The sequence below is a fragment of the Euprymna scolopes genome, chromosome 38 (assembly GCF_053919585.1).
Source record: "Euprymna scolopes isolate OS-2025 chromosome 38, ASM5391958v1, whole genome shotgun sequence".
In the NCBI taxonomy this organism is placed as follows: Eukaryota; Metazoa; Mollusca; class Cephalopoda; order Sepiida; family Sepiolidae; genus Euprymna; species Euprymna scolopes.
In genome coordinates this window covers 60,973,889-60,989,061 of record NC_136519.1, presented here as the reverse complement: position 1 = coordinate 60,989,061, position 15,173 = coordinate 60,973,889, and the positions used below count along the sequence as shown (strand labels likewise).

Sequence of the window (15,173 nt, the reverse complement as noted above, 5' to 3'; positions counted from 1 at the left end):
TCTACAACAGTGTAGTAAATAATGGGCAATCAACAATTCCCCCACTATCCAACCATCATGAGGTTGTTTGCTCATCAATCAAGAAGGCTAACATGCTTGCCAGTTGGTTTGCCTCCAACTCCACAGTGGACCCTTCTAACCACCTTTTCCCTGATTTTCCTTTGCAGACAGACGCCACACTAGACACTAGAAATCACCCCTTCTCAGGTGCATGCTATCATAAAAAATCTTGACACTTCAAAAGCATGTGGACCTGATCTCATCCTGGCTGTGCAATTAAAAAAGTGCTCCGCCAAAGTAGCTCCAATCCTCTCCAAACTTTACAACAAATGCCTTAATGAATCTTGCTTTTCTGCCTGCTGGAAAACTGCTTCTGTGGTATGAGTTTTCAAGAATTCTGGTGAAAGAACTGATCCAGTAAATTACCGCCCCATTAGTCTCCTCCCACTTTTTGCCAAAATATTTGAGTCCATAATTAACCAATCTCTAGTCCATCACCTTACAGATGCTAAACTTCTGAACTACCAACAATATGGATTCAGGCAAGCCCGTTCCACAGCAGACATTCTAACTAATCTCTGAGCATATATACCATTCACTTGACAAAGCAGGGGAGGGTAGAGCGGTAGCTCTAGATATATCCAAGGCTTTTGACAGGGTATGGCATGAAGGTCTTCTCAGGAAAATCAGATCATACGGTATCACTGGAAGAATACTTAACATAATAAAATCCTTCTTAGATAAGAGAAAAATCCAGGTTGTCCTCGATGATGGTCGTACATCTAAACAATATGATATAAATGCGGGAGTGCCTCAGCGGTCTATCCTCAGACCTCTATTGTTCCTAATATTCATAAATGACCTCCCTGACAAAATTGTGTGTGAGATGGGTATATATGCTGATGACACAACAGGAAAACAAATGAACACATATCTAAAGAAATGGCAGAAACACTAGAGGATGACCTCCAATCTGTAGTGGAATGGGGACAAAAATGGATGGTCACATTCAATGCTGCCAAGACTAAACTTGTTTCCTTTAATAACTACAAGAAACCTTCTCTACCACCAATAGCAATGGCCAAAGACTCTTTATCTGGAAGCACATCTTTTAAACTCCTCGGCCTAACGTTCACAGGAAACATGAGTTGGAACAATTACATTAAGAGCATTGCCAAGACCGCTGCAAAAAAGGTAGGTTCTCTCTAATGATGATAATTAAAGCTACTAACGCCTGAAAGTATCCTGTACCTCTATAAGGCCATCATTCGCCCATGTATGGAGTATTGTTTTCATATTTGGGCTGGTGCATCGGCTACTAGTCTCTCACTCTTAGACAAGGTTCAATAGAGAGTCGCCAACCTAACAGGTTCTGAACTGTCATCCAAGCTGTAGCCTCTGTCCCATCGACAAAATGTAGCATCCATCTCCCTGTTCTACAAGTACTTTAACGGTGAATGCTCCGACGAACTGCAAGCACTTGTACACCCCCTCGACGTAAATGCCCTCGACAAACCCGAGAAGCAGCAAAATCTCACCCCTTCAAAGTAGAGATCACTAGATGTAAGAGAACCTTCTACTCCAGTAGTTTCTTCCCCAGAACTGCTAGCCTGTGGAATTCCCTTCCGGGTTCCTGCTTCCTCAACTGTACTGACATAGAGAAGTTCAAGTGCAACGTGAACCGGCATCTTGCTGCCCAACTCCCAACCTTGTGCCTCTGTAGCCTGTTTCCCTAATAGTAGCCCCCTACATCAAAGTGGCAATGTGCCTTGTTTGGGGTGAAAATGTAATTAAAAAAACAATCTCTATATAGCCCGATATCAGTAGTATTAAATATTCTTGTTAGGGTATGTAGAATGAATAATCCCACAAGATCTGATCCCTCTGCAGAATCCAGGGTACCCATTGCCAAATCAAATAAATTTGTCATTTTAGTTTTTATCCATTGGTTATTGTTATTTACTAAAACTGATTTTCTAGATTTTTTAATGATGTTGATTTCTTCCGAGGATATATCAGTGTATGACTCGGCACATTCTAGAGCAATGTTCAAAAGTTCTTCGGATATCGAGAGATAGAAATCTATGATGTCGAACTGTATAAATGTACATTTATTTTTGTTTTCTATATTTTTAACACAGTGATTGCTTCGGCAGTATTTGCCCACTGGTTTAATTCTAGGTCTTGTTTGATTTGTTTGTTTACTCTAGAAAGTATTGTATTGCTAATTCTACCTATTTCTGGTTTAGTTAGGTTTATTAAGTGGTTGCTGGGTTTATTATTGAAATCACATCTGTGGTCTTTGAGCAGAATATATGCCTCTCTAGGTTTCAATTTTCCAACTTTATAGCTAATTTCTAATGTATCGGTGATTTGTTTCCTTTAAGTATTTATTATATCTATTTAGTCGCATTCTTTTGTATCCAGGTTTTTGTAGTTTTTTGTAATGTTTTCTGTGCTTAGTTTGTTATATTCTTGTTTATCTATTTTATAAAAATTTCTAGTTTTATCTGCTTTTACAAAGATTTTATTAGAGTTGTTTACGTTTCTAACGATTTTGTGTAGTTTCCGTTGGAAATTGTTAGGTTGATTGTGAAACTCTAAATTTTTAATTACGTTTAAAAGGTAATTTTCAAAGTTTATTAAAAGGTCTACGGCTTTCGCATTTTTTTAGGGTTTTAAAACCATAGGATTCTTTTTTGTTTATGTTTTCATTTTTAAGGAAGAAATTTGCTCGTCATTGCATTCGGCATATTAGTTCATCTGTTTTTTTAATTAATTTAGAATATAACTATGCTTGCTAGGTGTGGGGATGTTTTTTTAGTGATGTTTCGAAATTAACCCTTTCCATATCTATTTTTTGGTGTGGTGAAATAAATTCTTTTGAGAGTGCTCAACTGTTTAACGAGCTAATTATGATTACTTCATTTAACCACATGAATTAATGTACGAAGGTATAGATTTATGCGTAAACTTTAAGTATTTATTTCAACAGTGCTCAATACGTAGGTAGAGCTAGGTAGTAAGTTATAAAATATATATGGCGATTAAGCTACACAGAATATTCTGCGTTTCATCCACGCTAGGATTCATCAGACTTATACATATATATATACATACTTATATATATATATATATATATATATATATATATATATATACATACTTATATATATATATATATATATATATGTATATATATATACATATATATATATACATACTTATATATATATACATATATGTATATATATATATATATACATACTTATATATATATATACATATATATATATATACATACACACACGATAATTTGTATGTTTATTTTATTTGTTTATTTTCTATTGTTATTGTTAGTTTTAAAATTATTTTGTATCACTATCCTAGAGTAAAGTTTATCCTGTGAACACAGTTGTTCGCTATTTCTCTCCTACAGTTTAATAGATGTTGGGGTTCTTTAAAGTATAGGATCACAAATTTTTCATGAAGGTATAATCTACATGGATCGTCTAGGTCTCTACACGTGTTTGCCTGTCTTACTATTTTCCATTTGACTATCGGTGAACGTCCGCTTTAAAAAAATTTTTTTTTATTTAATCTTCACCCCAAACAAGGCAAATGCCACTTTGAACTAGGGGGGCTACTATTGGGGACATGATTTTTGGGGGTATTATTAAGGGAGATGAGTAGAAAGGTGTTTGTTCACATTACGCTTGAACTTCTGCATATCAATACAGTTGGGAGAGCAGTATCCCTGAAGGGAGTTCCAAAGACTTGTCGTTCTGGGGAAGAAACTATTGGAGTAAAAGGCTTTCTTACACCTAGGGATCTCTACTGTAAAGGGGTGGGACTTAGTTGCTTGTCAGGTTAGTCAGGGGTAATCATGTCGAAGAGGTACAAGTGCTTGCAGTTCGTCAGAGCATTCATCATTAACGTATTTGTAGAACAGGCAGAGGGATGCAACATTTCGTCGATGAGACAGCGGCTGAAGCCTAGATGACAGTTCAGGACCTATCAGGTTGACGACTCTTTTGAACCTTGTGAGAGACAAGCAGCAGATGCACCAGCCCAAATGTGACAGCAATACTCCATACATGAGCGAATGATGGCCTTATAGAGGACAACTTGGATTTTTCTTTTACTTAAGAAAGATTTAATTACATTGTGTATTCTTCCAGTGATACCATATGATCTAATTTTCCTTAGAAGACCATTGTGCCATACTCTGTCAAAAGCCTTAGATATGATGTACCCTCGCCTGTTTTGTCCAGTGAACAGTATATACGTTCAGAGACTGCAGTTAAGATATCTGCTGTTGAGCGGGCTTGCCTGAATCCATATTTTTTGTCGGTCAGGAGTTTAGCAGCTGTTAGGTGTTGGACTAGGGCTTGATTAACTAAGAACTCAAATATTTTGGCAAAAAGTGGGAGGAGACTAATGGGGCGATAATTTAGTTGGTCAGTTCTTTCACCAGAATTCTTGAAGACTGGTACCACAGAAGCGGTTTTCCAGCGGTCGGGAAAGCAAGATTCGTTAAGGCATTTATTATAAAGTTTGGAGAGAACTAGAGCAATCTCAGCAGAGCATTTTTTTACTAGCACAGCCGGGATAAGATCTGGTCCACATGCTTTTGAGGTTTCTAGGTTTTTTACGATAGCATGCACCTGAGAAGGGGTGATTTTCAAATCGTCTAGTGTGGCATCTGTCCGCAAAGGTAAGTCAGGGAGAGAGTGGTGTGCCGAATCCAGTGTGGAGTTTGAGGCAAACCGACTGGCAAGCAGATTAGCCTTGTCAGTTGCCGTGCAAGCAACCGCATGTTGAGTTCCCAGTATTTGTTTGCTAGAGTTGTTTTCATTCAATGTTTTTTATTTTTGAATGCACTTTTGTGGTCATAATATTGGGTTTTGAAATCTAAGGAAGTCATACCTACATAATATTTCTTGTTATTTGAAATACTGAGAACTCAAAGAAAGCGGATGTTCGCTGATAATCGAATGGAAAATAGTAAGACAAGCAAACACGTGTAGAGACCTAGACGATCCATGTAGATTATGCTTTCATGAAAAATTTGCGATCCTATACTTTAAAGAACCCCAACATCTATTAAACTGTAGGAGAGAAATAGTGAACAACTGTGTTCACAGGATAAACTTTACTCTAGGATAGTGATACAAAATAATTTTAAAACTAACAATAACAATAAAAAATAAACAAATAAAATAAACATACATATACAAAAATTATCATGTGTGTGTATATATATATATATATATATATATATATATATATATTTATAAACTAACAAAAAAACACATTCAACCTAGGTTTAAAATAGATCAGGACGCTCCCTACTAAAATAGCAAACACAGAGGAATGAGTCAACCGGAGGTCAGCTGGTCCTTTGTCCTGTAAGTGCCTGCTGATTGGCTGATTAAGAAGGGTGTGGTAGAAACTTGAGAGCTGATTGGCTAACTAAAAACCCAATAGAAGGTTCATATATAAAAATGCAAGACAACCAAAAAATCCTCGTATAAGCCTGATGAATCCTAGCGTGGATTAAACACGGAATATTCTGTGTAGCTTAATCGCCATATATATTTTATAACTTACTACCTAGCTCTACCCATGTATTGAGCGCATTTGAAGTAAATACTTAAAGTTTATGCATAAATCTATACCTTGATACCTTAATTTATGTGGTTACATGTAGTAGTCATTATATATATATATATATATATATATATATATATATATATATATATATATATTCAAAAAATTTATTTCAATAATTTCAAAAATGAAAATATCAAATAATAAAACAACTATATAAAAAACATAACAATTGTTTACCCAACTCGTATGACTCACACAGTTATTTCACTGTGGCTAGACATAGCAAGCATATCAACAATCCATGTCAAGATTTGTAGCCCAAACAAATGCCTTAAGCTTCGAATTAGTTTTTGTTTTATACGAAAAAGCCAAATCAACACGTGAGAAGCCAAAATCGCAATAATTTTGTAAAAGTCGCTGTAAATAAATGTAGACGTGCATTCCCAAATCCTAGATATCATTATCTAGGGCCTATATAAACACTTCTAAGCGATAGTACCCCCCCCCCCCCGCGGGAACCCCGGCGATAAAAGCCTTTCTTGGACATACATAAAATGTGCACACACATTTTGCCTTTTATATATATACTAGCGGGTGTACCCGGCGTTGCCCAGGTGTTTATAGGTGTGTGTGCTGTTAAATAAAAAAGAAATTGGGGGGGGGGGTAGGATCGAACCCGAAGCCCTAAGGCGAAGTTTGAAAAATAAAATCGGCCAGCCAGAATGAGTTACTGAAAGATGTTTGAATTTATTTAAGTAAGAACCAAATTGACAGGTGCTTGCACAGAAGTCGTAGAGCGTTACTACGACGACGACGTAAGCAACAGCTATTCAGTAAATGAGGTCAATGACCAGGTTTGTTTGTTATAAGCGAAGTAAAAAAAGAAAACAACGTTAAAATTTAAGCGGGGAGGGAGTAATCAAAACATCGAAAAAAAAAACACAAAAAACTAACATAAGGCAAACGAACGATGTTAAATGTAAAAATCAAAAAAACAAAAAAGAAAACAGAAAAACGAACATGTGAAAAATGACTTAAATAAGCCTGTTTCAATATTAAAATTTAAAAAATCGGTGGGAACCCGGGTGTTTTTGGGTGTGTGGTTGGGGGTGGATAAGTGAAGTAAAAAGAAACCAGAAAAACGAACGTTACGTGAAAAATGGCTTAAATAACACTGGTTCAATATTTAAATTTAAAAAATCAAAAAAAAAAAAGAAGACATCTCACACCACGAGTCGAACCCAAGACGTTTAGATAACGAACGAACACGCTAACCAACTGAGCTAACGCGATGTACATGAAATTTAGTCAGTTTTTCAACCAATTAAAGTAAATGAGGTCATGAGGTCATCTGACACATGCGTAGAATCGGGACCTGTTTTGTTGACCCCCCCCTGTCGAAAATTGTTGATTTCGGGGTGAAAAAATGAACGTTTTTGGCCAATTTCTCGATATTTTTCGAGCGAAGGATGGAGCTTCAATATAATACCGAGTTTGTGAATTTTCGTTGTGTCTGTCGAAAGTTTTTAGCAGACACACAAACACACATACAAATATACATACATACATACACACATTTTCACTTTTATATTTATAGATTATTGCTTTTTATTAACAGTAAATAAAGCTATTAAATGTAAAGAGGAGGAGGAGGGGTGGCAACATTTAGAAGTGAGTAGTGCATTAATTCTTTTACAGCAACTGAATGAGTTTGAGGGCTTCATTCTCAATTGTTATTTGCTTTCTGCTTCCTTTGTATTCAGATTTACTAAAATGCTTTTATTTTCTGCCAATGCAAAATTTGGTTGTGATCTTTGACAAAAATTTTATATCTTTTTAATTTCAGTATGTTCTCCGATGACGACAGAATCTTCTGAATATTCTTTCCTCAATGATGACACCCGTCTTTGCCAACAAATCAGCCTGCGGAAAGTCCTAGATTACAAAAGATGGTGAGTTTGAAACCTTACAATTTGCTTTGCTGCATTTTTACAATAACCCTGTCAAAAACAAGACAAAACAAAAAAAAAATTGCTTTTTTTTTTTTAAATAATCCAATGTTTTAGTGTGGATATACTAATAGTCATAAATTTTTTGAATCGCTGAACAAATGATTTAAAATTTTTTATTGAATTACTATATGAATAATTGCTATGTGACTAAAAGTTACAACTGCATAATTATCATAGTCACTATTGAAAGTGCCCTCTGGTGTCCAAAATAGATAAGCAAGGGGAATAATTTAAGCCAATTAATTTAAAATATTTATTACCTTTAATTAAATCTTAATGATTATGAGTCTGGTGAGGACAAAGTGTAGTATCTGTTCTGATACTGTTTTTAATCTTTTCTGTCAAAATATTTTCAATTAAATACAGCTTTATAAACAACTGTAGAAATATGAAAATAATATATTATTAAAAAAATGTAGGTACATGTTTGAATATGTTGCTATTATTTTATTCTAAAATTTATTTTTACAAAATTGTATTTGATTGCAAATATTCTTTGTATTTGTTTTACTGTTTAAGCATACAAACTTAGTAAAAGTCTATAAATAAATTAATACATATTTTTAAATCATTGATAAACTTGACCAATTTAGAAATATTATTACAATCACATTTAAAATTAATTCACACGCTAATCTTTATGTATTAAAACACAAATGTTGAGTATTTTTTTTTTTAAATACTTAAATAATTTTTTTAAACTGAAGGATTTTTTTTTCATTCTTCCATTTGAACACATCACTCAATAATTCCTGATCCGAAATAATAAAACAACAAATTTCAGGCAAAACTTTAATTTTTCCAACAACAGCATAATAATCTGAACATTTCTCGAATATGCCCAAAACTCGCTTTGGCTATTCTGTGATTTATCTCAGCATCAAGCGTACAGTCCTGACTTTGCGTACTACCCAGATAAACAAAATTGTCTGTGACCTTTAACTTCTTATCATCTCAAATGAGACATGGAAATCAACATTTTATCTCTTTTTTTTTTGGTCCCAAAATATACCTCAGTATCAGCTATTACATCTTCGTTGTAGTCAAATCTTTCCCTGAAGCATATTTTTAAGGTAGTTGCTGCGGGGGGGGGGGGGTAATATCTGAATATAATAGGTGCAGAAACAATTCATCAACTTGTGACAGTGCATTTTCTTTATAAAAACACTTTTTTCTTTTTTTTTCAAATGTTGACGTTTTTTGGCAATTTCTTCCTTCAAATGTTGTATGATATTTGCTATTGATGGTTCTTCTTTTCTCAAGGTAATTGATGAACAAAATACTTTGGCCAAAATCTTGCCTGTTAATGTTGTTGGTCACTTTGAATAGTTTCACTTGCCAATTTAACTCCAAAATAAAGTGTTGGTTCGATTGTTACATATTGATGCAAAAACAGTTTTGTGCTTTGATATATGCTTGTTGTGAATTATTGTTGCATTATAGTTTTTTGATCAACTGTGAACAAACATGGTGCTCAATTTATTGACAAATGTACATGCAAAATCGTGTTTTCGAATTTATTCACAAAACTTCAATTATTAGGTTGATGCAAAAGTTCTTGCAGAATTTTTAGCTTTGATTTCAAATGATGTATTTTCAAATAAGTTTTCGTTATAATACCTTTACTTTATATGTTATTTTAAATAGCGTTTTCGCTCTGTTTAATTGTTTAAATCACAATGATCTTCAAAAATCATGTCTACTGTTCAGCACGTTGAATACAAGATAGAAAAAAGCAAATTGCACAATATTCTGATTTTGAATGATTTCAATACTAGTACTATTTGATCGTTCAAGAACTACAGTGTCAGGCGTTAGAGTCCTCCAGTTAATATTAAGTATTTTTGGAATACAACTTTGGTGAAACCTTTCCAATAACTTGAGATGCCTTCTAGATGTTGTCCAAGTCATATAGCAGTGTAGTGATAATGCATGCTTCGTAAACATAAAGTGCTTTGTGTTTGATGAGATTCCCCGATCTGAACATTTCTCGAATATGCCCAAAACTCGCTTTGGCTATTCTGTGATTTATCTCAGCATCAAGCGTACAGTCCTGACTTTGCGTACTACCCAGATAAACAAAATTGTCTGTGACCTTTAACTTCTTATAATCAACCAAGATGTTAGGTTCAACATATGGTATTCGTATAGGAGGGGAATACATAAAATATATTTTCTTGAGGCTGATGGTAAGTCCAAAAGCTTTGCACATCTTTGGTAACCTGTTCATAATCATCTGTGGGTCTGTTTTTGAATGTGAAAAAAGTCTGCATCATCTGCATATAAAAGTTTGAAGACAAGGTCCTGAAAATTTTTTGGCTTTGTGTTGAAACGTCAACGGTTAAAAAGTTTATCTGATGTGCGAAACCGAAACTTCAATATTGCAGTTGTTAAAAGCATGCAGCAGCATCACAGCAAAATGTATGGAAAATAATGTAGGAGAAAGTAGATCACTTTGTTTCACAATGTTTTCAATTGAGATTGGATCAGACAGTGATCTATTAAAGTTCACTTGGGCTTTCATATTATGGTGTAACTGCTGAAGTAACTCCCCAAAACTAGTAGGAGCTAAGTTTTCCAAGAATCTTCCAGAATGCATTGCGATTAATGGTATCAAAAGCTTTTGTCAGATCAACAAAAACTTGATACAAAGGCACTCGCTGCACCATACATTTTCCCACTAGCTGTTGCACAGAGAATATCAAGTCCATTATGCCGCGGCCAAATCTAAAACCACATTGATTCTCTGGAATGATAGAGGGACAAATCCATTTCAGCAGTCGATTTAACAAAATCTTTGCTAAAACCTTTCCCACTGCTTCAAGTAAGCTAATACCTCTATAATCACACTCAGATGTTGACCCTATTCCTTTATAATATAAATTAATATTGCATCAATCCAATCTTAAGGGATAGCATTACCATGCCAAACAGTGAGTGTATGGACTGCGTTGATAATGTTATTACCTCTAAATAGTAATGATTTAACAGGTATATCATCAAGTCTGGGCGCTTCTCCCTTATTAATCACTGTTAATGTTCTTTTCATCTCATCAATGCTGGGATCATCATTTCATCAACATCCTCCTTTTGAGGGAGACTATCAATTACTAGATCATTTACTTCAGACGGATTATCAAAACGATCTCTAAAATGTTCTGTCCACCGTTCCATGATCCTCTCCACATTGTTTAAAAGGGCAGAACCATCATTAGATTTCACAATCACCAATGTTGGAGGCTGTGATCCAAAAGCTTGTCTAATCTTTTAGTACATATCTTTAAAATTTTTGCGGTCATAATCTGTCTGGATGACAAATTGACCAACCATGTCTCACGCTGTACTTTTAATTTTGCTTCTTATACACTTTTTCTGCATTTAATTTAGCTGATCCATTAGAATACAAACATATCTCATGAGCCTTTTTCTTCTCTTCCAAAAGATTGGTGATTGTAGAATCATCTTCATAAAACCAATCCCAATGTTTGTTTTTCTTAAAGCCAAAAATTTCAGCTCCTTTGCTATATATTTGTGACTTGAATCGATTCCAAATTCCGTCAAATGAAATATTAATAAATGAGGTCATAAGAATTTCACAGTCTGCACGCGCATAACTCTTACAGTACACATATCCTGAAGACGACGCTTGTGTATGATGACATAATCAAAAATTATGACCATGTTTTGATCTAAGGTGTATCCAAATTATCTTGTGAATGTTTTTTTTGTTGGTAAAAGGTGTTGCATAATCTTGTTCAGTGCAGAGCTGCAAAAAAAGAATCCCATTATCAAATTTTATTTGCCTGTTTGCGTCTCTCTCTCTCTCTCATTTCGTCTTCTTTACTCTAAAGAGTGTTACTAAAGAAGAAAATGGCATCTGGGTTTGTTTTTTTGTAAAAACATCGATCGTTAATATTTTTTGTAAGCATATTTTTTTTTAAATTCACATTTTTGGCTTGTTATTTTTCGTTTAACTATCGTATCTAACTATTTTTAACGTGCTAATAACCTTGGTAACATTGTCATCGCGTAGAAGTTCATAGTTTAGCTTGTGTGGGAGTTACATTTTTTTTACCGATAACAACCATGTTTTTAAATTGAGACTGCCATTCCAGCTTGCTGACGTCAAGATCACGTGACATGACTCAGTGGGTTTTAAATACGAGTTGACCCAAAATAAACGGCCCCGTGTATACTTTATGTAGAAGAGTTGGTGCCCGTATTTTTTGGGGCAGTTATAAATCGATTTAAAAATATGTAATGTTTAACATTAAAATGTCACTTTTTTTGGGGCCCCCTCCTGCAGAAAATCGATCAGTTGACGCACTTCTGATGGTCTTTTTGGGCCAATTTTTCGATATTTGTCGTCTGGAGGGTGGGGCTTTCAAATTAGACCAAGTTTGTGAATTTTTGTTCCGTCGGTCAAAAGTTTTTAGCAAGCATACATACATACATACATACATACATACATACATACATGCATACATTTTCGCTTTTATATATAGAGATTTTATTTATGTTAGCTTTGGTTTAGGATAACGTAACAGTATGAGTAGGCATTAAGAATTGAACTACGAGTTGTGCCTAAAACTATATTTTAGATGACAGAAGGGTTGAGATGTGAGTGCGATATAGTATGGATAAAACAGTAAATTTCGAGTCATGTATAATTAGGTAAATAGATATATGGGCAGGTTTGCAGTAGATGCGAATAAAGTTGAAGTTGTTGGTATAAAGTGTGTTTCTATAATTGAGGGAAGATAATTTTAGCTTTCAAGTAAGAGTCATGGACATTTAGCATAACAAGGAGTATCGGTTCAGTTTTGTATTAATCGTTGCAAAACTATCTAGGAGACAGTTATGTAATGCAGATCGCTTTGCTTCCGAGTACATACTTTGGCTGTTAAATACCTAATTGAATAGGAATGAACTCTAATGCATGTCTAAGAGGTAGAAATGTATAGATGTTTAGTGATGACTAAGCAGTTAGCATGTGAAGGTTAGGGGCTGGCAGTTAAAGATTCCACTACAAATGCTGTGCAATATAGGAGTTAAGTGGCGGCTTGGTGTGAAGGAGCAGATTGTTAGCATTCAAGAGACAGGAGTTATTTACTTACGAATAACAGTAGATCTCCATTAGGATTAGAGTTTCAGGTCAGGTTTAGTTTGAAGTAGTGTTGGGACGATTCCTAATTTTTATACGATTCCGATTCCGATTCCAGGAAAATATTGATTAACGATTCCGATACCAAGTACGATTCCGATTCCGATTCCTAGGGAATTTATTGTTTTGAAATATACCAGGTAGTTTTATACTTATGGTCGGTAGTTCCCAAATATGTTCCCTAACTTTGGAAGAGATATTTTATGTCTACATGTTTTGGTTTAAATAAAATTATTATATAGTAAACTAAACGGAAAAATTAGCAAAATTTATTTTAGAGAAAATTTATTTTACTTAATTGGAATACAGAAAAAAAAACAAAGAAAATAGAATTTATCCTTCAGAGAAAAAACAAATAAAATAGAATTTATATAACAGAACAAAAACAAGAAAATTAGAGAATAAATACACACGATTCATTATTTTGGTCCTCATAATTAACAGATTTAATGAATTAAATAAAAAAAATATAGCGGAAGAGAAAGAAAATATATACTAATTAAATATAAAAAAGATAAATATTTAATTTAATAATTTATAAATGAACGTGCGTAATGAAAAAAAAACAATATACCATGTGACATGGCGCCATAGATACAAAATAACCTTTCCAATGTTAACGACCATATATGAGAAATACCATTAATCGAAAGTTTTTGTGTTTTATACCAAAAGGTAGGTATAGCGAAAAGTTACAATTAAAGGAATTTCAAAAACGATTTTCTGTTTAGCTATTGATAGTTGTATTTGTGACGGCAGTTCTTCAGACCTCCATAATTCACAAGGATTTTTTCTTACTTTTTCATTGCTTTTACACGTTGTTTCTAACGTGAAGAATAAGTTTAGCCAAACTAATTTTGAAATAGGGTATATCAAAGGAACACATATAAAAATGATACCACTATAAAAAACAAATGAAATACTAGATAAAATTGAGCAAACATAATTACCAAAATTACAGAAAAAGATAAAAAACACAAACAAAAAATGGTGAAGTTTGTCAAGTGAAATGAATTATTGAAAGAAAATTAATTGAACTAATAGAAATGTTAAATAAAAAATGTCACATTTCAATATTTTTTTTAATAATTAAATTCTCAGGGTTGTCGAAATTAAAAATTAAGTTATTTTTTTTATTATTAGACTTCTTTCAAAGCTTGTTACCTTGAAAAATACATTTAAAACCCTGTTTTTTTTTAAAAATAAATTGAAAAATAAATGCAATTAAAAAAATTTAATTGATAATTGAAATTTTAAAAACATATTAAACATTGAAAAATTACTTATCTCACAAATTAACGTCCAATAAAGTAGATCCAGTCTTCATACAGGAATTTGGTTATAATAAATGTATCTTTCCCAAACTTAAAAATTAAATTTTTTTTTTTTTGAGAGAGAGAGAGAGAGAGAGAGAGAGAGAGAGAGAGAGAGAGAGTGCTTTAAAATCGCCGGGGAGTGCCGCCTAAAATTTTAAAGAAGTAAATTTTAGGAGTTTAGTGCCTTTCAAAGACGGTTATCATAATTTATTATCATCATTTAATTTCCTTTTTTTTCCTCCCCCCCACACCTTTCCACGTGGTTCAGTAGGTAACCAGTGCTCCTGTTGCTATCAGTCAGCTATCTTTAACTAAGTTTTAATTTCTAGTTAAAAGAATTTTTCATGAATGGAATCAGCATTTTTAAAAATTATTTTTTTTAGTTGTATATATTGTATTTACTCTTTGAAGTTAAGGAGGGTTAAAAAAAAATGGTGACACCTAGATGGTGACGTAGGCAAAAAAAAAAAAAAAAGACACTGCGATTTCGACCCTCACTAATAAAACTGCTCTGAGTGACTAGTTGGTAATTTTTTGTTCCTTTTCTTTTTTATTTTGCTCCTTCAATTTATTTGGATGCTTCATAGTTAAATGTTTTAACATGTTGGTTGTGGTCATGTTAGATGGTTTTATTCCTCGCGATATTTTAATTTGACAGACTTTGCAAATGGCTTTCAACTCATCATCTTCAAAAAGACTTTTTTTTGGACTTTGGGCCATATTAGAAAATTCAGTTTATCTGTAAACAAATAATTTACTATTAAATTTTGTTTTAAAGCTAGTCACTTATTTGGATAATTAATTGAAAATAATCCGCTAAAAAAGACAAAAAGAAAAAAATATAAAGGGATGGGGCGGTAAATTGTACCAACTGGTAGTTAACAAAAAAAACTTATAGAATTTAATTTTTGAAACCAATGTATAAAAGTTTACATAATGAAATGCAAATATGCATTTTCGGGTTTGTATTACTGTACACATAGATTCGAAAAAGTTGTCAAAAAACAAATATATAACAAACAAATATTATCAAAGGCAAGATAAGTTACTTTTCTACCAAACTGG

The 15,173-nt window shown here is 33.4% G+C and overlaps 1 protein-coding gene across 8 annotated transcripts in view; it reads left to right on the top strand.

Annotated features, from left to right (window-relative positions):
* The window catches only part of LOC145263168 (uncharacterized), a 573,905-nt gene that overhangs the window by 368,331 nt on the left and 190,401 nt on the right, over positions 1-15,173 (top strand). For all 8 annotated transcript variants that reach the window (XM_080120199.1, XM_080120201.1, XM_080120196.1 and 5 more), the window contains one exon: positions 7,463-7,568. In XM_080120199.1, coding sequence (XP_079976325.1) covers positions 7,463-7,568 — 106 coding nt within the window. The remainder of the gene's footprint in view (positions 1-7,462; positions 7,569-15,173) is intronic.